Genomic DNA, 23,598 nt, shown 5'->3' on the forward strand with positions numbered 1-23,598 from the left:
CTTGTGTTAGGGGTTTTCCTTAATTATCTGGAGGTCCTTGGCTGTTAGTTCACACTTAGGAGTTGGGTCCTTAAAAGCTACTTAGAAGCTCTTTCTACATGAGTGAGCTTCAAATTAAAATGATCAGACAGCTAGCTTCTTGTTGATGTATGCCAAATGACAGAATTCTTTTACCTGGTGCCGTTCACTCTCTCTACAGGAGAGTTCTCCTGTCTATTGACTGGCGGGATCCAAGCTTGGAGAGGAGTATAGGAAACGACAGGGAGGAGGGGGCAGGGATTCTCACTGTGTATCTTTTGGGTTTTCATGTGTTCCCTTGTTTTTAGCCCTGTGCCTCATCTTGCGTCCATCCAAGGTGTAGGAATTCTGAGGGTAAGTCATTTTGTCTCTCTGTAGGACCTTCCTAGGTCCTAGTTTCCTGCATTTGGCCAAATCAGCCAAAATCCTCCCATTTGCTTTCTGTCTGCCAGCTCGGGTTGAAATCTCTTTGTAGATGTCTCCACTGCCATTTTTTGGGTTTATACCAAATAGTTCCTTTATTGTCATTTTAGTGAGGCTATTTGGTAGATGGAGTGGCGTTGACGTGTATTGTCAATGTACGATGTTAAACTAGAATTTAAGAGATTTGGTTTGAACATCTTTTGATAAATGAGTAGTAGAAATTTTTATCTGCAGCTAGATATTTTGGGGATATACCCTATTTCTCTTTCCCTCCCTCTCTTTCTCTTTTTTTCGAACATGCTCCTCCCTTCTGTCTGAGATCGCATCAGAATGGCCTTTACCATCCATATTTCTACCAACGTTCTGATCATGATCACGTAGGTAATCTCTAATAAAATCAAGCCTTTCTCTATAGCTCTTCTTTTCTGAGCTCTTACCAGAATTGCCCTTTATTCTCTGTTCATGGCAATGTAGGCTTTTTTCTAGCGTGCATCTCCAAATTCTTTCAGCCTCTTCCCCATGACCCATTTCCAAAGCTGCTTCTACATTTTTAGGTATCTGTTATAGCAGCACCTCCCTGCTCAGTGACAATTTCTGTCTTAGTCCATTGCAGACTCCCTGTCTCTTTTGAGTGGAAATATATTTATTTCAAGTAGTATATATTATCATAAAAAACATTAAATGATACGAAACTGTGGACTAGAGAGGGAAAGGCTCCCCTGTCACCATCCCCAAGAGTAACTGACACCCACCTTTACCTTGTCAGACTTTGAACATACACATTGCCTCCACTTCTTTATTCTAGCTTGTTTGTTTCATTTCCTTCAGGTCTCCAGGAAACCTAGAGAAGAACCGTTACGGGGATGTACCCTGCCTGGACCAAACTAGGGTGAAGCTGACAAAGCGAAGTGGCCATACTCAGGTAGACAAATAAATGCTATCTTTTTAGGAGCACTGAGGGAAATTTTCTTCCAAAGTAGAGCTTTAATACTATAGTAGAGTGAAAACGGACTCTGAAGCCAGGGAGATAAGACTCGAATTCATATTTTGCTACATACTAGTCTGCAATCACAGGCAAATCCCTGAATGCTCATCTCACAGTGCTGAGTGGAAATTAAGTGAAATTCTTTATGTGAATGCTGATAGTACAAGGCTGATATATTATAGGTGCTTGATAAATGTTTAATTATTTTTCCTTTTATTCCGTAGTTGTAAAGTCAGGGTCATATAGTCCAATTCAGTTGGTGAGTGTATTGTATATTTTGTATTGATGCAAAGCAACTTTGATTATGAGTGACCTCTGATTTTTCCATCTAGATCTGAAAAAAATTGTAGACAACCAGTTTTTACATAATACAAAAAATGTCTAGGAATTGAGATGAAATGGTCAAATGACTATATTATTGAATGCATTAATTTGATATCCATACATATTAGTAATCACAGGCTGGCGAGGCAGCTCATGCCTTTAATCCCAGCACTTTGGGAGGCCAAGGCAGGAGGATCACTTGAGGCCAGGAGTTCAAGACTAGCCTGGGTAACATAGTGACACTTATCTCTACAAAAAATAAGAAAAATTAGCTGGGCATGATGGTGTATGCCTGTAGTCCCAGCTAGTTGGGAGGCTGAAGCAGGACAGTTGCTTGAGCCCAGGGATTTGAGGCTGCAGTGAGCTGTGATCATGCCATTGCACTCCAGCCTGGGTGACAGAGCAAGACCCTGTCTTAAAAAAAAAAAATTATTCAAACTCTTCACATGCACCTTTAACATGGGAGTCTTTGTCATCATTTGAGCACTTTTGAGTCAATCTAACATGGCTTTCCAGAGCACAGCATCTTTATTTCCTCTTAAGTGTGTGGTATTCTTACTGGAAAGTTTATCCTAAACCGGAAAAATCTATTAGGATAACATTAGGACAGGTTTTTCTTTTCATTCACCCTGCATCTGATGCATCCTCTATAACATGATCATTCACGTCTTCCTTTTTAAAATCCTCTTTATTATAATTTGTTTACAGCAACATCCAATCTTAGAATTTTGACATGAATGACTGAATAGGTATTCTATTTCTTTTTTTTTTTTCCTTCTGGTACACTAATTTTGTCTGGTGATCTCTGCAAGCATTCAAAAAAAAAAGCATTGCTTGAGGTTGCTGGTCAAAGTAAAGGAATTTAAATAGTGCCTTTTTAACATGATACACATTATAAGGACAACTTATATCACCCCCCTCTTTTTCTGGGGGATAATTTTTGGAAAAATCGTTGCCTTGTATTTGGGCATACATGCTATGTGGATCAGGACCTGATAATCATGTTTTACTCTCTCTTGACCCTACTGTTTTAAGCACATAAACTGAATTCACAGCCCTTTACAGAACTCTTACAGAGAGTGTTCCTATAGGATCATTAGCTAAAAGTCTGGCTCACTTGAGGGTAAATTCACGGTACTGCTGAGATTGTCATAGTGTATGTTCTAAAGGAGAGGAGTACAATGGCTGAGCTGGGGCTCTGGAGTCAGAGATAGCTGTATTTATTTGTTTTGTCGCCTTCTCTATCTCTAGTACCTAGAGTGATGCCTGGCACATATCAGACATTCAGGAAATATTTGTGAATGAGTGCATCTCAGTGTACCAGGAGACCATTCTAGTCACTCTTTGGTTAATCTGAAGATCATTGCCTGATTTGTAGTCTCTTTCATTACTATAGACATTGTCAGGGGCTTTTTGTTTTGTTTTGGTTTTGGTTTTTTTGACATTAAGTTACTATTTTTTTTGAGACAGGGTCTCAATCTGTCACCTAGTTTGGAGTGCACTGGTGCCATCATAGCTCACTGCAGCCTCCAACTCCTGGGCTCAAGATCAGTCCTCATGCCTCAGCCTTCCGAGTAGCTAGGACCAAAGGTGTGCACTAGCATACCTGGCTAATTTGTAAAAATTTTTTTTGTGGAGACAGAGTCTCAGTATGTTGCCCAGGCTAGTCTTGAACTCTTGGCTTAAAGCGATCCTCCTGCCTTGGCCTCCCCAAAGTGTTGGGATTACAGGCGTGAGCCACCGTGCCAGGTCCAACATTAAATTATTTATTTAACTTCAGGGACATGATACTTTTGTGGTATTTCTACCTTTGGGGCTATTCTTTCTTATTTTGTTTCTTGACATTTATGTATTTATTTATTTTAATGGACAAAATTTTATGTATTTATGATGTACAACATAATGCTTTGAAAGATGTATACATTATGGAATGGCTAAATCAAGCTAGTGGTACATATTACCTCACAAACCTTTTTTTGTGTGTGTGGTAAAACACTTAAAATCTATTTTCTTTGCAATTTTCAAATATTGGAAGATTGAGGTTTATCAGTGAATTGGTTACTTGATTTGCTCCTGGAATTTTAAAGCTGTTAGTTGCAGTTTCTTTTTTTTTCTCTTTTTGAGACAGAGTCGTGGTATCAGCCTAGCTCACAGCAACCTCAAACTCCTGGGCTCAGGCAATCCTCCTGCCTCAGCCTCCCAAGTAGCTGGGACTACAGGCATACGCCACCATGCCCGGCTAATTTTTTCCTGTATATTTTTAGTTGTCCAGCTAATTTCTTTCTATTTTTTAGTAGAGATGGGGTCTCGCTCTTGCTCAGGCTAGTCTCAAACTCCCGAGCTCAAACAATCCGCCTGCTTCAGCCTCCCAGAGTGCTAGGATTATAGGCGTGAGCCACCGCGCCCGGCCTAGTTGCAGTTTCTATTGAACATGGCTGTCTTAGTCTGTGGCTGCTGCTATAACAAAAATATCATAGACTGGGTAGCTTATAAACAATAGAAATTTATTTCTCACTGTTTTGGAGGTGGAGAAGTCCGAGGTGCTGGCAGATTCCATGTCTGGTGAGGGCCAGTTTCCTGGTTCACGGACCTCCACCTAGTCATTGCACCCTCACTTGGAGGAAGGGGCAAGGGAGCTCTCTGGAGCTCTCCTTTTTTACAAGGCCACTAATCCATTTGTGAGAGCTGTCTTCCTGTTCTTCATGACCTAATCACCTGTCAAAGGCCCCAGCTCCTAATACCATCACATTGGGAGCTGGGATTTCTACATCTGCATGAGGGCAGGACACATTCAGTCTGTGGCGATGGCCCATGACGTAGTGCCCTTGGTTTGGTTCTTTCTACTGTTTCAGTTCCCCAAAGTCCACAAGTCTATGCTTTGTCTCTGAGGTCATTTTTCATTTTAATTTCCTATGATTCTTCTCAAATTGCTCCTTTCAGACAAGGATGCTGAAAGCTGGTATATCCTCATTTACTAATATAATGAAATAATAAGTCATCTTTAAAGAGGTGACATTTCTTTTCAAAGCATTAAAGATAACTGCTGGGGTAACAGCTTATATATTACTTTTATAATAATGTTGATTGGCATATACCAGGTAAATCTTTTATACTTTTCTATCTCGTCTCCCTTGGGTCCTAGAGGATATATCACTTGTATGTGCCAGGCTGAATAGAGGATGGGCTTTGGCTGACTGTGGTGGGCCCTGGATTTGGAAGCTTGGTTGGGAGTGAGTGAGGCTTTTAGCATGCTGGGTCTCCTGCCTGTGGTCTATTAGTTCAATGAAATTGTTTGAATCAGGGTAGAACATAGTAGTATGAGGTCAATACTAGCTGCTGTGGGAGGAGAAAACTCAACTAATTACTCCACTATTTATTTTGTCAAAATAAAAGTTTCCAAGCAGGAGAGTGGCTTTGGGGTATTGACAGTTCAAGCTGCCCTTTAAGTGATAGGATCCACTGGAGCAAGGGTGCCAGGGTTGAGGAAGGAGTCAGTCTGACCTCTCTATAGTGTAGTAGTAGACTATGAGTTTTCCCTAGTTTGCTACTGAATCTTTTTCTCTTTTGTCTTTCTGTAACCTTCCATTTCCTCCTCTATCCATTCTACTGCCTCTATCCATTCAACTCCCAACTATTAATAGTTGTATTATAACTTGAAACTGTAGCTGCATCAGTGTTTCTTTTTTTCTTTCTCTTTTTTGAGATAGTCTCGCTCTGCTGCCCAGGCTAGAGTGCAGTGGCGTCTTCATAGCTCACTGCGACCTCCGACTTCTGGGCTCAAGCGATCTTTCTGCCGCAGCTTCCCGAGTAGCTGGGACTATATAGGTGCTCGCCACCACACCTGGCTGATTTCTTCTATTTTTAGTAGAATGAGGGTCTTGCTCTTGCTCAGACTGGTCTTAAACTCCTCAGCTCAAGCGTTTTTCTGCCTCAGCCTCCCAGATGTTTCGGATTACAGGCGTGAGCTAATCTCACCTGGTTTCAGTGTTTCTCTTTTATCAACCTAGATTAAAGGATGTTGGCAGGGATCTTGTGAGTAGGTATAATAAAAAAAATGATGTTGAAATACATAAGACTGAGGACATTAGGAGATGGGAGAAGTACTTGGAAGAGAGGGAGTCAGGAACTGTTGTTCATTGAGACTCCTTTGAATTTGGCTGGAAGTCGCTTTGTACTAATTCAGGTAGCAATGGAGTCTAGGTGTTTGGCCCTGTTGTTGGTCCTGGGTACGAGGTACAGCTTTCTTCCATCTCCATTCACACTGTGCCTTTTGTGTGTGGCAGGATGGACAGGATGGATATTCCTACTCAGGTTGCTTGGCTTGCCTCCTATTTGGTCCTATGCTATGGTGCTCCAAGTCCTAATGGACTCTTTTTTTGTAAATGACAACTTTATTAAGATTTAATTCACATACCATACAATTCAGCCATTTAAAGTATACATGTCAATGGTTTTTAATATATTTACAGAGTTGTGCAACCATCACCATAATCAACTCAACCCCCGACTCCTAGACAGAGCCTTGTTTTGTCACCCAGGCTAGAGAGCAGTGGCATAGTCGTAGCTCACTGTAACCTCAAACTCCTGGGCTTAAGCGATCCTCCTGCCTCAGCCTCCCAAGGTGCTGGGATTACAGGTGTGAGCCACCATGACCCACTGCCTTTTATCCATTTTTAAATTGGCTTATTTATCTTTTTATTATTGAGTTGTAAGAGTTCTTTGTGTATCCTAGATACAAGTTCCTTACCAAATATATGCATTCTATGGGTTATTCTTTTAACTTTCTTGATGTGTCCTTTGAAGCACAAAAGTTTTTAATTTTAATGTAGCCCAAGTTTTTTCTTTTCTTTTGTCACTTGTGCCTTTGATGTCATATCCAAGAAGCTTTACCTAACCCAAGGCCATGAATATTTACTCCTTTACTTTCTTTTAAGAGGTTTTTTTTAAGTCTGAAATGAAGTTTATTGAGGAAGGCCAAGATAGGCTTACAGAGCAAGAGCAAGATACATTTGCCACAGACCACGAACAGGCCTGTTGTAGTAACAAAATCGATTTTGAGTTCCTGTTTGTTTATGGCGTAAGGAAGGGATTAGCTTGATTTTTCCGCATTTAGATATCCTGTTGTCCATGTGTCATTTGTTGAGTGAGGTTTTGAATTGATCCTTACTCCTCACTTTCTGCTTGACAAGGCAATATTCACACCTTCAGTTGTACTTCCCCAGTACATCATTTTATGACCCAAATGGTATATTTCGTGCAGCTGAAATGATGTCTCCTTTTTATCATCAGACAGATTACATCAATGCCAGTTTCATGGATGGCTATAAGCAGAAGAATGCTTACATTGGTACACAAGGTAAGCTGGTCCAGCCCTCACGTGTTGGTTTTGTGCCATGTACCTGTGATTCCTTGTGCTAGATGACAGCATAATTTTTAAAGGAACTGCTAACTTGAGTTGTTTTGTGCCCATTAAATCCTAACCTTTCATAAATATTGGAAGTGGTTGAAAAAGACAGATGAGAGCTGTAGGGTTTCTGTACCAGGTGTGGCTGGAAACCCACTGCATAGAGATAAACTGGAGATTTAAACACATAACACTACTGCCTGCAAGTTTGGGGGCTATAGCTTAATATTGCCAATGCAAGGGGGCAGGGCATCAGGACTCACCCTCCAGTGATATGCTCTTCATGTCCAGTAAGAGGCTGTGAATGGCAGGGGTCCCCAGAGACAGAGTACAGTGTAGGAATGAGTGCTGCTCACCTAGCAGGTCTTCGTTGGTCCCTGTACAGAGCGCTCACACAGAGGTCCTGACGTAAGTACTTTGGGCTGAGTCTGACAGTGAAGTGCTAGACCTTAGGAGGATTTCAGATGGAGTGTCTATGAATGCTCCTGTGGGCCCAGTACTCCCCCTGACCTGGCTTCTGTACCTCTCAAGAATATCATGTCACCTTCAGGGAGGGTGGGAGGAAATCACAACACAAGAGGACAAAATAGACCACCATGTGGGTTTAGGGACTTTGACCATTGAAGAGCGTGGCCAGCTAGAGATTTGGTGGATACCTCCTCAACCCAATGAAGTAATTGAGCTTAGTATCATCAGTAATGGACAAAGGGACATTATATATGCCTCCCGATGTGAAGCAGTGAGAAATGCACATCACCTGTGTTGTATGTTGCTAGTTTTAAAATATAAATCTAATCATGAGAAACAAACCAGACAAATCCAGATTGTGGGACATACTACAAGAAAACTGGCTCAGACTCTTCAGTTAATGTCATGAAAAACAAAAAAAGCAGTGAACGGTTCTAGATTAAAGGAGACTAAGAGATAACCAAAGGCAATATGTGATCTGTAATTGGATCTTCAGTTGTTAGAAAAGAACCTATTAAAGACAAACTATTAGGACAGTTGGAGGGGCCGGGCACAGTGGCTCACGCCTGTAATCCCAGAACTTTGGGATTACAAAGTAGGAGGATTGCTTGAGGCCAGGAATCCGAGACCAGCCTGAGCAACATAGGCACACCGTTTGTATTAAATTAAAATAAAAAAAATGGAGACTTTGTGTCAGCTATCATCATATCAATGTTAAATTGTATCAGTGTGATAATGGTATTGTTCTGTAGGAGGATATCCTTGTTTTCCTAATACATGCTCAAGTATTTAGGAGTGAAATACCATGATGTCTGCAACTTTTTAATTTTTTTTTAATTGTAAGAACATTTGAGATCTACCCTCTTAAATTTTTAAGTTCACAATACAGTATCGTTAAGTTTAGTCTACAACTTACTTTTACATAGTTCTGTGAAATGGAAAAATATGTGTGTGTGTATAGAGAGAAGTAAATGTTGCAAAATGATAGCTTTTTAGCTAAAGAATGTATGGGTGCATTGTATTACTCTTTCAGCTTGTCTGTAGGTTTGAAATTGTTCAAAATGAAAGTTGGGGGAGAAAAAAGGGAAAAGGGGCTTTGGATTCACTCTAACCCTAAGATCCAGAGATAATGTTAACATTTTACAGCATCTCCTCCTAGATCTTTTCCTATGCATACATACAGATACAGACATATAAGGTATTTAACAAAATGGACTCTTTCTATACGTTGTCTCTTTTTTCATTTAATGGTATCTTGTGACTACCTTTCAATGGCAGAAAATAACAGATCTTACAACATTGGCTTTATGGACTACATAAATTATGGGTATGCCATAATTTAACTAATCTTCTCTTGTTGGACATTTAGCTTATTTCCAAGACCTCACATGGTTTTGGCAATGTCTACTTCAGCAAAGAGGGACTTCTAATATCATAAGATTTCAGTGCTTGCTAAAAGACTTAGCAAAAATCGTAGTGAACCAACAGACTTCTAGGCCAAAATCACCCTTAGTACTGCCCTGCTTCCCTGAAAGGAGAGAGGGAAAAAGCACTGGGAAAGTACAATGAATTGTCCTGAGTTGTTACTTTCTTGATTGAAAGGGAGTTGGTGGTCCATCCACAAATATTTCCAAAGTTGTTGCTGAGTGCTCAGCCCTGTGCAGGTTCTAACTGTAAAAGCAGAACTTGACAACATGGGCCTTGTCCTCAGGACCATGTTTACTGAGCCATCATTAATTCCCATAAAGTAAAATGACTGATGTAAATATAAATTAAATGGTTAAGCTATTTAGATCCAGCTGTGCCATCATGAGCTCAGAGGAGAAGTTGTCCCACAAGGAATGCGGTGGTCAGAGAAAGCTTCCAGGAAGAGGCAGCACTTGAAAATGGGTAGACAGTGAATGGCACTGGAGGTCGGGAAGACAGTTTGAGCAGAGGAATAGATGGAGAAGTGAGCATGGTGTATCTATATTGTGACAGAGCAATTTTTTTTTAGAAAGATTAAACTGGTCGGGGTATCCAGAATAGACTGGAAGGTAAAGAGACCTACTCAGAAAAGTCAATTAAGATGGTGTTATAGTAACTCAGACAAAAGACGATGTGGTCCTCATGGCAGGAAGAATAGGATGGAAAGAGGGTAGGGGCAAAAGGATAAAAACCAAAAACATTTCAAAGGCCAAAAAATCTGTATAATTTGGTGACTGACTGCATCTGGGAAATGAAGGAAATAGGTAAGTTAGAGTTTACCTCAACTTTTTAAGACTGAATGACTTAAGAATGCCAATATTGTTAACAGAGATGATAAAGTTGAAAGATAAAGCTAATTTCGAAGGACACTGGGTTGCGGACATACTGGTTCTGAGATGATGAGACACAGAAGGAGAATGGTTTAGTGCACAACCTGTGATTATAAGGCTGAAGCTTAAGGGGAGATGAAAACAGCTAGAGACATGTATGCAGTTGACACTCTGAGCCTGGATGTGGTGGCTGAATCTCTGATGATTAGGACTAAGTGCATATGTAACGGTGCTTCCCACACAGTAACCTCCCTACAACCGTCCTGGGGATCTTGTTAACCTGCAGATTCTGCATTCCTAACACTCTTCCATACGATGCTCGTAATGCTGGTGCTGTCGGTCCAAGGACCACACTGAAAAGCTGGGACGTGGAGAGATGAGCAGGGAGCTAACATCTGTGGTTTGGAGTTAGTGTTGGGAAGAAAAACAGAAAAGCCTAAGAAAGAACAAAGTGCTTCCCAGAGTCATGTTCCTTGTCTTCTCCTTTCACTTCAGGCCCTTTGGAGAATACCTATCGTGATTTCTGGCTCATGGTATGGGAGCAAAAAGTCTTGGTGATTGTCATGACCACCCGGTGAGTTAATCCCTCCTCCCCCCCCACTGATCCCCACCCCCACTCTGTAAATTTGGGGGATTCAAGAGGGAGTTTAGCTCTTAGAAACAATGAGGATTAGGCTGAGGAGGCTGGCTCACACCTCTAATCCAAGTGCTTTGGGAAGCTGAAACCAGATTATTTGAGGCCCAGAATTTGAGACCAGCTTGTACAACATAGTGAGATCCCGTGTCTACAAAAAAAAATTAAAAATAAAAATATTAGCCACGTGTGGTGGGGCATGCCTGTAGTCCCAGCTACTTTGTAGGCAGAGGTAGGAGGATCATTTGAGCCCAGGAGTTGGAGGCTGTAGTGAACTATGAGCACTCCATTGCACTCCAGCCTGGACGACAGAGCAAGACCCTGTCTCTCTGCAAATTAAAAAAAAAAAGATACAGTGAGGATTAGGCAAGCCATGGCAAAGATTTCGAGCTATCTTACCTTGTTTGCAGCTAATCCGGAGTTAACACAACCAGGGTGTGGTAGAGATTGATAGATCTAATTTGTCAAACCTTTAATTCATGGCTCTGGTGACCCTGTGCCAGTTATGGCCGATTCTGGGGTCCTGGCCTTATTCACTGAAGGAAGTATTGGGAAACATGGCACAATTCACCTTCAGTCTGGCCCTTGTTTCCAGAGGGAAGCTGTCTTCCGGGTTCCTGAAGTACCACTTCTTCCTTGCTCCCCATTTCCTACTTTTGACCATTTTTTCTGGTTGTAGATATTTCTACCTGTAGGAGAATTACAAAAAAAGACAGAGGTGAAACATAGTGGGTCAGGCAGGAAGCTCTTAATGAAAGGAATATTTTTGAAATTTTAGTCTACAAATCTCCTAAATTTAAAGAATTACTTATTTCATTAATACCATTATCATTATAATTATAGGCTATTTCAGATGATGAGAAGAAAATGCAGTGAGAATGTTTGCTCAGTCCCCTTCCTCAGGGCACTATTGTAACCACCTTGATTCGGAGAGGAGGCAGTGGGAGAAGTGCCAGCTTGGAGTACTTTGGGGCCACTGAAAAGGGGTGGAGTGGGGTGGACTTTAGGCCTTTACATAAACCTCCCACTAGCATCCCAGTAACCGTGTCTTGCCCAGTCCTTTATCAGCCAACAGCCCTTACTGGCGAAGAGCGTGAGCAGTGGCTGAGGCACAGGCCAGAGCGTTCTCTCTGACCCATCATATTTTCTCTACTGTTTTCCTTTGTCCACTCTCAGTGTTTATGCCAGTTCTGTGAGAAGTCCCACGAGGTATCAGGAAAGAGACCAAATGATGTAGTAAGTGTTCAATAAATGTTGGCTAAAGGAGTCCATGCAGCAACTGTCCTGTTGTTAAATCTGTTCAGAATGAAGAGGCTTCCTTCCTTTTCTGCCGAGAATCAATGGTGTAAGTTAGAAGCGGTGCGAGAGAAGACAGTGCTGCCTAGGGGTACAGCAGGTCCTTGGGGGAGTGGGGTTATGCTGTGGTGAGTGAAAATGGAAGGCTTACCTTGCTCTGTTTCTTTTCAGCTTTGAGGAAGGCGGCAGGAGAAAGTGTGGCCAGTACTGGCCTTTAGAAAAAGACTCTCGGGTCCGATTTGGCTTCCTCACAGTGACCAATCTAGGTGTGGAGAACATGAACCATTATAAGAAAACAACGCTAGAAATTCTCAACACAGAGGTAAATCCAGGTTTCTGTTTTCTCACTTTTTGAAACTTGGGGGAGAACCGCTACCATAAAGAATATCTCCAGAGGGAATAGACAGGATTCCAGGGAAGTTATAAGTTGCTTCTTTTTTCTGGGAACAGGATGAGGATAATTCAACTTAGAGCCAATATAGCCATATTATCTCAACTTAACAGTGGCATTACATAGGAAGAAAGCTTATAACTAAGGAATTCTGTATCCTACAATATAGGAATTCTGCCTTTTTCAAACATTTAACCCTTCCTTTGGGCTTATTGTAGAGAAGCAATTGTTGAGAGAAGCAACTGGGAAAGGTGACAGTGGTAGACAGGAGCCTTGGTGGTAGGGACACTAGAGTATTGGGAATTTGGAAAAGCCAGAGGTAGCTGGGGCAGGCAGAAATGACCTCATTAACTTCTGCTGCTTTTCTCATCTAAGGAGCGGCAGAAACGCCAGGTGACCCACTTCCAGTTCCTGAGCTGGCCAGATTATGGCGTCCCTTCCTCAGCAGCTTCCCTCATTGACTTTTTGAGAGTGGTCAGACACCAGCAGAGTCTGGCTGTGAGCAGCATGGGAGGACGTTCCAAAGGGCAGTGCCCTGAGCCACCCATCGTGGTCCACTGCAGCGCAGGCATCGGCAGGACAGGTGATGCATCTGACAGGGCTCTCGGTGCCTCCAGAGGCAGTAGGTGGGGAAGGAATAACAAAGCTCTCAGCCATGTCTGCGATTGGAGAAAGAACTCATTTGATCCCTTGCTGGTAAATTGCTGTGAAAATTCCTCCGTACTGTCCGTTTGGCATCCCCAGTGCTAGGTGCTGGCCAGAATACGTACTTCACAGGCGGTGCCCTCTAGGGCTTTATACACCTCATCAGCATGCTATCTTCTGACCCTGTCACCTTGTCATCACTGTCACTGTGGATGTCCCAGAGAACACAGCTGGTTCCTGAGGGGACTCCTCACCCTGTGCCGTGTTCTCCATGTGGAGCCAGTTAGCACCTTTTGCTTTAAGGGGATGTACATTGCAGAAATCACCGGCCTTTCTAGTTTAGAGGTCCCTTTGGGAGAAAGTTGGAAAGGATAGGTTTGTGTTAGGCCTCTGTGGAAAAGTTGCAGAGTCTCTGGACATTAAACGTGGGAGTGCTGTCAGTCTGTCTGTCTGGGATCGAAGCAGGAAATTCCTGTGTCACTTCCCACTCTTCCTGTTACCCCCATGTATGTCCGGAGAGACAAGAGGCCTTCTCATTTCTCTGGCCTTCAGCACTCCCTGTGACCTCTTCTTTGAGTTTTTTTAGGCCTAAGGCCATCTGGCCTCCTGCCATGAGGCACCTTGCCTTTGAACACATTCATCCAGTTCTCCCTGGGTTATTTGGTAGAGGGAGAAAGAGAGGAGAGGTAAACTACATGTGATCCCTTCCTTCCTTCTTCAGGTACCTTCTGCTCACTGGACATCTGCCTGGCACAGCTGGAGGAGCTTGGCACCCTTAATGTGTTCCAGACGGTGTCACGAATGAGAACCCAGAGGGCCTTCAGCATCCAGACCCCTGAGCAGTACTATTTTTGCTACAAGGCCATCCTGGAGTTCGCAGAGAAGGAGGGCATGGTGTCCTCTGGCCGCAACCTGCTGGCCATGGAGGGTCAGTAACTCTCCCACGAGCCTCCTACCTGCTGGCCAGCCTTCCTTAAACTATCCTGGACACCACTGGGCCTATAGGTTGCCAACAGTTATGCTGAAGCCATGGATCAACCTTTCTCTTATCTCCTGGCACACGTGTACACGCAAGGCAGCCTTCCCTTTGGCTAGATAAATGTGGTGAAATTGCCACTAGAAAGGGCCAGCAGCAATGTGTTCTGAATTCCTAGCACCTGCTATCAAACTGTGCCTTATTAAAACCAAATTGTGGCTGTTGATTTTTGCCAGGGGCCCCGAGGTAAGTGGGGAAGGAACCTCCCTCCCACTTTCCCAGTGCCATTCTCCTTCTGGAGGTTTCCTCTTTCCCACTCCTTCCCTTTGCCAGGATTTTATGGGAAGGTTTGGTGAGCATTCACCTTCCTCCCCAAGAGCTTGATTGACCAAGTTACATATTCTACAGATCGTCCTGAGTGCCAAGCACGTTTATGCACAGGGCGTGTATTCCAGTCTTTTCTGTCATTCTGTGTGTGTGCGTGTATGTATGTGCACTTATGTGTATGGGTCCATATGTACGTGTGTATATAATATATATTGTATGTGATAATATGATTGTATTCTATAAATACATATACACACAGATACTCCTTTGTAGAAGTTCCTGGGGCTCCATGTTGCAGTTCAGGGCTCCTTGCTTCTTGGATCCTACTATTTATCCTGGAGTAGCTGGGGTGGGGGATCCTGTCTCCTGTTGTCAGACTGCAGAGTGGTGAAAGAGGACGTGTACACACACACACACACACACACACACACACACACACACACACATCTCCTACATGCTCCTGCCACGGGCCCTCATCCTCAAGTAATGACTTACCTCCCGATGCTGCCTGTTGGAGCTAAGGATATTGGTTTGTGGCGACACTGGGTTAATTCAGCATGGGTTGCCCTTATCCGATGATTTTTTTCTGTTTACTTGGCCATTTTGGGGAACAGACCTCCACTGTGATTCCATGTTCTCTCTTTCCTCTCACTACCCCAGGGATGAGAGAGCCCAGGGGTAGAGATGAACTTACTGAGCAGCCAGAGCCAAAAGTGACTGGTACAAAGTCTTAGAAGGATAGAAGGGGAGCCCAGGTGTGAGAGAGAGAAAACTACTATGAGAATCCCTCCTGGGAGGACAAGCTGGGGCCCCTTTTTCTTTTTCTGGATGGTTCCTTTCCTTATGCAGCTTGGCCCTATCTACCAAGATGCCCATCTCTTCCTGCCTACTAGCCTGCCAGACCCTGGAGCTCAAGCTCAAGGTTCTGTGCCAATAAAAAGCTTAATCCCCTGGCTGGGTGAGGTGGTCCCCTACCCACTGCAGCCTGTCCCTGCATGCTCCCAGTTCACCCATCCTGATGTGCCAGGGATGGAATCAAGAGTCCCCAGCACTCCACGTTCCTATGAAAATTCCAGGAATCCTTAAACCTTCCCCCATCATAGAAGAGGTTGGTGGCTAATCAGACCTCAATAATTTTATACTGTAATAAGCTCTTTGAATATGTATATTCTTATTTTTTACAATCATTTCATTTTGTATTTAACATTAATGGACTGAGTCAGATTCAGAAAATAGTTGTAATGTTTGTTCATAATCAATATCTTACAGTGATACGGTTTTGTATTTACATATAAATATACCGACATGATCAAAACCCTTTTAGCTTCATCAATTTAGCAGTCTGGGGCTGGGAAGGTGAGGAGGGGGTCTAGGAGCTGGTCTGGGAGGGATGGGGAGGCAGGGAGGGACCCAAGGCTTCAGTGTCTGAGACTTTCAGTTCTGAGAGCTATACCTACCTTGTCTGTAGGCCATGGCCTTAGCTCTGGACAAAGGGACCCAACACCAGTTGAGCTCTTGCTGTGTATCAAGCTCTATGACAGGTGCTTTCTCCCCCATTACCTCATTTAAACTTCACAACAATCCAGTGAGATATTATCCTCTCCCTCCTTTCCCTTGTCTACCCTTTTCCCATTTCTGTGTAGATGAGTAAGGTGAGGTCCAGAGGGTTACAGTGATTTGCTCTAAAACTGGAGCTCAAATTGGTCTGCTTACAAAGCCTTTTATCTCTTCATCATGTCAAAGATGGAGATGGTGCTTTGTCTTTGGAGACTAGAGATTTTTCAAACTCTCCTTTCAGAATGTAAGCAATTCTTAAATTCCGGGTAGTTGGTGACCGATTATCCCAGTTGGGACCTCCTGTTGTACGGTCCTCAGGTCTGCAGAGTACTAAAGGGGTCATTCTCCCAGGGGGAAACTATACATGTGGGTATATTGGTCTTTGTGGGAAGATCTTGAGTCATTTGCATTTCTCTCTTATAAAAAATGGAACCAGAAGCTCTGTCCCTGTAGGACCACTCCCCATACCTGTTGGCCAGTGACAGCCTGCTCAGTTGGGGCAGTTCTGGCTGGCAGATAGTGGGGTCTTCTGAATAATAGTAATAGCATCTAACACATGTGGGATGCTTACTCTAGTGCAGGTACTGTTCAGAGTAATTTCTAGGTATTGTCTCATTTATTGTCTACAACCTTTTGAGGTAGGTATTGACAGAAGAAAAAAATTGAGACACAGGAACCATCTGACTCCAAAGTACCTTCTCTTAACACTAGATTCCTCCTAAGGATATATCTGATCTGCCAACAAATTTTTCTTGAGTTTCTTACCTTAATAAAGAGCTGAAGTATAGAGCAAAAGATTAAGCCAGTCTTTGCCCCAGATGAGCTCCATTCTCATGGAGGCACGCAAGCAAGACATGATCAGAGAGTATTTGAAATCTGAGAAATCAGAGGTTGGGGATTGGTGGAATAGGTAGGAAATGGGATTAATGTTAAAAGGTCTGGAGGAGGTAACTTCAAACTGTCATTTATTTGAAGAGGCTGTAACCCAACTGTAAATTCAAAGTTACACATGAATTACTTATTGCCTATCTGAGGATCAGTGAGGTAATCACTTGCAGAGCTCCAGAAAAATGCAGATTCCCGGCCTTACCCAGGAGGTGGTTGAGTGACAGGATGATCCAAGTTTGGGAACCACTGACTTAGTTTGTGTCCCTGGCTCTCTGGAGAGTTATCAAATTGATGTCTCCTGAATTTTCAGTAAAACTCTGAGAGAAAGGGACCAGTAGGTTTCCCCCCACTGCCATTATTGTTTGTAGCTTTCACCAGTGTGAGCTTAGCTGTGCTAGGTGTTAGAAGAGGAGGGAAAGGAAAGGGAAGGCAGAGACAGAGCCCAGAATCTGTTCAGGAAGTCAAGGTCCCCACACAGCAGACTTAGTGAAGAAACCACGAGAAACGTGTTCAGGGGAGAGAAGAAAGCATTGTGGGCTAACGCAGTATTCTGCTTCTGCTTTGCTGTTTTTTTGCCTAACTTACTCTAACATTGCCATGGTATATAATTTTTCAAACACAAGAGATAATCCCCCTGTCCTCTTTTTCCTATTGCTCCTTCATCCTGCCCACCCCTGTGGGCTAGGATGGGACTCCTGAGGTAAAGGGTGCCCCAGCATCCTTAGCCCAGGAGGCCCACCATTATCGTCTCCATGTGACAATACTCCAGTAAATGACAGAGTAGGATCTGTTCTTGAGAGACTGTACTACTTAGCATCATGGCCTTAGGCATGTGGTTCCTGCCCTCAAATAGATGCTTCCCATCTCTAGCAACAATCAGACACACACACAGAGATTCCTATAAATCAGAGAGACCTGGAGGGAGGGAGGCCAAGAGGTATTGGCCAGGTCAAAAAGCTTTTCTAGAGTGACAGAGCTCTTTCGTGGTTTTAAGGTCTTTCCACTCTATCCAACCCAAATCTTGGTTTCCCTCTGTAAAAGAAAGGGCTGCACTAGATGGTCCTACTGTGGGTCCTCTGACTAAGGGTCTAGTTCTTTGTTAGACAGTACAGACACCCATGGAGGAACTATCAGGCCCAACTTCAGCTGGGTCAGCTCCCACTTGCACTCCCCAGTTGTAGCTTGTTCTCAGTCTTTTTTTCCAAGCATCTGCCATTCCCTATATTCCCTCAGTTCTCTTCCCATGCAGCCCCCAACTGGATGAAAAACAGGTCAAGTCTCCTCTGTGATCTCCAAGACCACTCTTATAGTCCTTAAGGCTTCCCTATTGCTCAATGTGGGATTCACAGGGTGACTCAGAGTCAAAGAATGAACTGAGCAAGGGTCCCAGAGCTCCCAACCTAGGTCTTATGTTTGTTCCAGGCCTTGGTCACTACCCAGAGACCACTGTTAGCCCACCAAAGGCAGGAGTGGAAGCTCCAGCCAGCCTGGGAACCACATTTTCTCTTGGGACGTTTCCACCCCATAATTACCATCACACAACACTTGCGACTATCGAGTGTTTTGGACTGCATTGCTCCTAGTTGACCACAGAGAAGACTAGGGTCTTCTCCACAAATAGAAATCTAGCCCCTAAAGCCTGTTACAGTATTTAAATCTCCTTCCTTCACCTTGGCTGTCATAAAATTCTTCCTCCCGTTTAAGCGAAATCTGGCATGCTGCAGTCTTAAATGCCGATGTTTTCCAGGCAAAGGCCATGATGGACATAATTACACGGGAATCCTAGCTAGGAGTGTCGGATGGAGTTTGGGAGCTGTGGTGCCTTCAACAATTGAGGGCAATGACGTTCCTGATGGTTTGACTACGATGACGAGTAGGAAAGCAAGGCGGTGAGATGTGTAGAGAAGGGAGTCAAAAAAGGCGCAGCGCAACTTCCCCACTCCAGGCTCATGTCCCTCTAGCCCCTCCCCAACATCAGAATGTGGCCGCTTCTCTAAGCTGCTGTAGACTTTGTCTTAAGCCGCAAGATTGGCTGGATGCGCAGCTGAGGGAATGTCAGCCATTTCATCTTGTGGGGGGGACTCTTACTTTCTTGAGTTTTAATGAATACCTTTTCTATAGCCAGCAGCCAGTGGCAGTCTGGAGTCTGCTGTTCAGAGCAGATTCTGGGCTGGACGTGTCAATTTGGAACTTCGTTTAGATAGAAGCAATGAGCCTTAGAAGTGAAGAATGAGGAAGATGAGAGGCCGCCAACATTGAGGGAATGAGTAGAGGAAGAGAAGCTCCTGAAGGACACTGATCCACAGGCAGAGGTAACCTAGGACAAGGCCAGCTTGCGTCGTCACAGGCTACTGAGAGGTAGGGAGTGGCTGGGCTGAATGAACACGATTCAGAAATGGGGGTTCACTAGAAGTCTTTGAAGGGACTAAGTGGCTGTCAGGCAATGAGAGGTGAAGGGATAGAGACTGCGGGGCTCAGGCTGTTCTCACTTCAATCAAAACAAGGCCCACATTTTTATTTTACGAGTTGGGCTTCTGAATAAGATTTTATTTGAATAAAGGAACTTCCACTTAAAAAAGTCACCAAACAACTGGTATACAAAAGGAAACACTTTAAAGCCAGGTAAACTGGGAACATGCCGAGTGACCCAGAATGGTAAACTAATGTTCTGCTGGAGGAAACATTTCAAGGCAGCAAATAGCAGTCTTAACTCCACTCAAAAATTTCAAGCCTCCAAGGCCACGTAGAAATCAGAAATAATGGAATATATACAACCTAATGCTGGTTGCCAGAGAAATGGAGTTTTTTCACAAAGTGGGATTGTTTGGTCTTTGAGGCCTATTCTGGGGCTCATCTCTCAAACTGCAACTCCAGGAACTTTGCATTTGAGTGGCCAGAACAAGGGGGTTGGGATGAGAGAAAGGAGGAAAGGTCTGAGAACTCTTGACAACGCTAGGCATACTTAATTTTAAATCTCACAACAGCCCACTGGAGTAGGTATTCTTAGTTTATAGATGAGGACACTGAAAACATAAATGACTTGCTGAAATCATCCTGCTAGGAAATTGCTACACTGGGATTCTGACCAAGGGCTTGCATTTTTTCCCTTGAACCCAGAGGAGGCGTTGGGTTGTGGGTGGGGAGCTAGCCTTAGATTCCCCTTACCTGGATATTCCAGAGCCGTCCATGGTCCTCTTCTGTAGCTTTCAGAGGTTCTGTTAGCAGGGCCCTGGTGCTGATCTTTCCAGCAGAGTCACTGAAGTGCAGGCCCTAAATGTCTCTCAGTTACCACCTACCATAAGCACCCTAAAGAACTGTTAATGGGGCCGGGCGCGGTGGCTCATGCCTGTAATCCTAGCACTCTGGGAGGCCAAGGCTGGAGGATCCCTTGAGATCAGGAGTTCAAGACCAGCCTGAGCAGGAGTGAGACCCCCAACTCTACTAAAAATAGAAAAATTAGCCCAGGTGACAGAGCAAGACTCCATCTCAAAAAAAAAAAAAAAAACCAACTGTGAGTGCTTTTTTGTGAATGAAGGAGTGTGTGTGTGTGTGTGCGCGTGTGAGAGAGAGATGCCTGTGAGACTGACAGTGTCAGAAGGTGTGACGGTTAGTTTTGAGTGTATGTGTGTGTTTGAGAGATGAATCTTGCTTCTTTGAGGATAATTTTCTGGAAAGGGCCAGAAATCACTTAGCACCATCTGAGGACAAACTGGTCTTTGAGTTAGGGCTGTAAGGCGCGTGCGGCACAGGGTAGGCAGGCTGTTCTCAAGGCCTCAGCCTGAACCGCCGCTGCGTGTGCAGACACAGCAGACGGAGCGGTGGACGCGGACAGGCTGGCCTGCGCTGTCTGACTGGAGCAAATCACTCTACTGCGCTGAGCCTCACTTTGCTCATCTGCAAATAAGGATAATAATCCCTACCTCACAAAATCTACTGGACATTTCACACACAAGAGGCCTCCTGAGTACCTGAACCTGCCCTTCCATTGTGATTTCTCCAAGGAGAGCCCTTACCTTGACCCATTAAGTTTTATCCTCACTGGTAATATGGGGTGTAGGTGGGTCGGATGCAATCCTCAGTGCAGTTACAGGGGGACAATGTCAGCAAATCAAAGTCACTTTCCCAAAGAGTCTGGACTGGCTGAGCTGTGTAGTGTCAACGTAGTGAGTCAGAAACAATCACTAGTCCCCTTCCAAGGAGCCTCCTGTGCCTGACTGCAGTGGGCTCCGGGGGATCAGAGGTGAATGAGAGAGAGTGACTGTCCTCAGGGAGCTCAGTCTGGGGAGTGTTCATGAGGAGTTCCCCACCAGGGTGGTACTTAGGAGGGTGGGGAGTGTCAGTGAAGCCTGGTTCTCTGAGTAGAGGTAAATATTCTAGTTGCAGATCCTCCATAAGTAACCTTATCTACAGCTGTGGTCCCCAAGCCCTGGGCCACAGACCAGTAACAGTCTATTACCTACCTGTTAGGAACTGGGCCGCACAGCAAGAGGTGAGCAGCGAGTGAGCCAGTGAAACTTCCTCTATTTACAGCTGCTCCCCATCGCTTGATTATGCCTGAGCTCTGCCTCCAGCCCCCACCCCCCCACCACTTGCTGTCCGGGATCACCATGAAATGCTTGGGACTTTGGGTTCCACAGAAACCCAGAACCTCACTAAGTAACAAAGCACATTATCATCACATGATCCTCATAACAGGGCAAGGATTACTGTGTTATCCTCTTACACAGGAGAGGAGGCGGATCCACAGATAGGAAGGGGATACTACTACTAAGTGGGAACTAGGGAACTCAACTTCTAGACTAGTATTCTTTCAGCTCTACCACTCTGCCTCATCTCACATTGACACGGTATCTGTTATGCCTTCAGCTAGGGCAGAGCCCCTTAGGAAATAGAGCAGGCATCTGAGAGGGGAATCTAGACATCGGGGAATCTCTGTTCTGATATAGGAAAGCTTGGTCCTCACTCTAGGGAGGATGAACCTTGACCTCAATGGCTCTGCCAGAGCTGGGATTCCCACTGAACACGTAGTCCTTGTCTCCTGCCCTTTCCTGCTTACCTTTCCCCTCAATGATTCTATCCACCAAGCTACCACCCACATTCTAGTCCTCGGACTCCACCTGGGGTACCCACTGCTTCTCCCAAATCAGTAGTTCTTCCCACTTGCCCTTTCTCCTTAGTGGCAAGCTTCCCCTACATGGACTCTGAGTGAGGGGAGAATCCTTACAGCCTTTCTACTCCAATTTCCACCTCCATTTCACAGGGAAACTGAAGCCCAGAAGGAGGAAGGGACTTGCCCAAGACTGTAATACCAGTCACTGACCATGCTAAGTGTAGGACCCAGATCACCCAACCAGTAGCCTCAAACTCTTCCATCTCTTCACACAGCAGGCCATGGGCTACTTCTTTCCCTCCGCTATCCACACTGAATCAGGCACTCACTCGCCTTGAGTCTTTCTCAAACAAAGCCTTCCTTTTTATTCTTCTCACTTACCCATTGTCATTGTTCTGGCCGAGTCCTTTTTACATGTCACCTGCACTATTGGGACAGTCTCTGAACTGGCAGTAGGACACCGTTCTGCCCAATGGACTCCAAGGCCCTTTATGTTCTGTACACCCCACCTTATTCTCACTAACTTCCTTTCCTCAATGCCTCAGCAAACTTTCTTGCTCACATAAGGTGCATCCTGGCTCTAGGCTTGGCTTTGTTGAACACAGACGTAGGGTAGCCTCTGCCCCCCAGAAACTTCTTTTGGTTGGAAGTTAGGATTAACACAGCAAATGATACAGGAAAGGATCTGAGTCAGAGCTTTGACTTGAGGGCTGCTGAAGGTGGGGAAGGCTTCTGCACTGTGTGGCTGGGAGAGAGACAAGAAGCCTTCTCTTGGCTTCCTCCACCCATCGCTTCCACAAGATGCACCTCTGGAGTCTCCAAACCCAGTATTACAACATCCTCTGTGCTTCCTCTTGCTACCTATAGGTACCTCTTGTTCAGCCACCCTCTGAACCCACCCAGCTGCTAGCATGCTGAACATTTTATACGATAGTTCTGGGCCTGTGGTCCTGCGACCAAGCTGTTGGCACATTCTGTGCAAGTCCAAGAGTCTTAACCAATATTAAGTCCTTCACTGTTTGGTTGCATCTTTCCAACCGGGATTTTCATTACTACAGCCGTATGTGAAGCTCCTTAATGTTTTCCATTTACCTCTTTGTGCCCATTGATGGTAATGACTTGCCACTCCATTTTTGCCTGATGAAATCTTTAAGATCCAACTTGAATGCCACCTCCTCCATGAAACCTTTCCCAATTTTCCTTCAGCTAGAAGGAATCTCCCTTCTCTGAGCTCCTATGGATGTCTACATGTACATTCCTGCCTTGCCTTAGCTTTTACTGTAGCCTCTCCTTGACTGGTTCCGGAGCCCTTGGAGAGCAGAGTAAGCTCCTCAGCCAGGCCGTAGCTGCTCGCTCAGAGCAGCCGGTGCGGTGTGAATGTCGGCCTCACTCACCGTCGGCGCTCAGACAAGTGCCTGTTGTCCTGGACGCAGGGCTTTCCGTTTGCATCGCTCATTTTTAGGCGCCGAACAGAGTGGGCCGGACACAGGTCACACAAGCAGGGCAGTCTGGACATTCCAGCCCGTCGCCAGGGTACCCCTACCCGCCTCGCTGCCCGGCTCCGAATGGGTCGTGTCTGCGAAGGAAGTTAGGGCGGGCGGCTGCGATAGCTCCTCCTCCCCGTCCTCCCGGCGGATCTGAGCCCCGCAGGCCTCCCTCTAGTCCGAGGGCCTCGGGGAACTTAAGTGGCGCTGCGGAAGACGTAGGGGCCTCCGCCACGGACGCATCTCCCACTTGCGGCTAGTTTAATTAATTTATTTATATGTTTTGAAGGGAGGGGGCGTTCAATGAAGGGGAAGAGGTGGGGCGAGGCGGGAGGCGGGCCCAGGGTGACTGACGTGAGCGCCGGGGAGCC

At 44.8% G+C, this 23,598-nt stretch overlaps 1 protein-coding gene across 3 annotated transcripts in view; it reads left to right on the top strand.

Moving 5' to 3' along the window:
* Nucleotides 1-14,445, top strand: part of PTPN9 (protein tyrosine phosphatase, non-receptor type 9) — a 95,493-nt gene extending 81,048 nt beyond the window's left edge. For 2 of the 3 annotated variants that reach the window (XM_012640605.1, XM_012640607.1), the window contains 7 exons: nucleotides 1,270-1,363; nucleotides 7,040-7,106; nucleotides 10,415-10,493; nucleotides 11,730-11,789; nucleotides 12,021-12,171; nucleotides 12,616-12,823; nucleotides 13,607-14,445. In XM_012640605.1, coding sequence (XP_012496059.1) covers nucleotides 1,270-1,363; nucleotides 7,040-7,106; nucleotides 10,415-10,493; nucleotides 11,730-11,789; nucleotides 12,021-12,171; nucleotides 12,616-12,823; nucleotides 13,607-13,821 — 874 coding nt within the window. In that variant the 3' untranslated portion in view covers nucleotides 13,822-14,445. The remainder of the gene's footprint in view (nucleotides 1-1,269; nucleotides 1,364-7,039; nucleotides 7,107-10,414; nucleotides 10,494-11,729; nucleotides 11,790-12,020; nucleotides 12,172-12,615; nucleotides 12,824-13,606) is intronic. The other variant, XM_012640606.1, reaches the window with a different exon arrangement.
* Nucleotides 14,446-23,598: the final 9,153 nt, after the last annotated feature.

Source organism: Propithecus coquereli, unplaced genomic scaffold (assembly GCF_000956105.1).
Source record: "Propithecus coquereli isolate 6110/MARCELLA unplaced genomic scaffold, Pcoq_1.0 Scaffold155, whole genome shotgun sequence".
Taxonomy (NCBI): domain Eukaryota; kingdom Metazoa; phylum Chordata; class Mammalia; order Primates; family Indriidae; genus Propithecus; species Propithecus coquereli.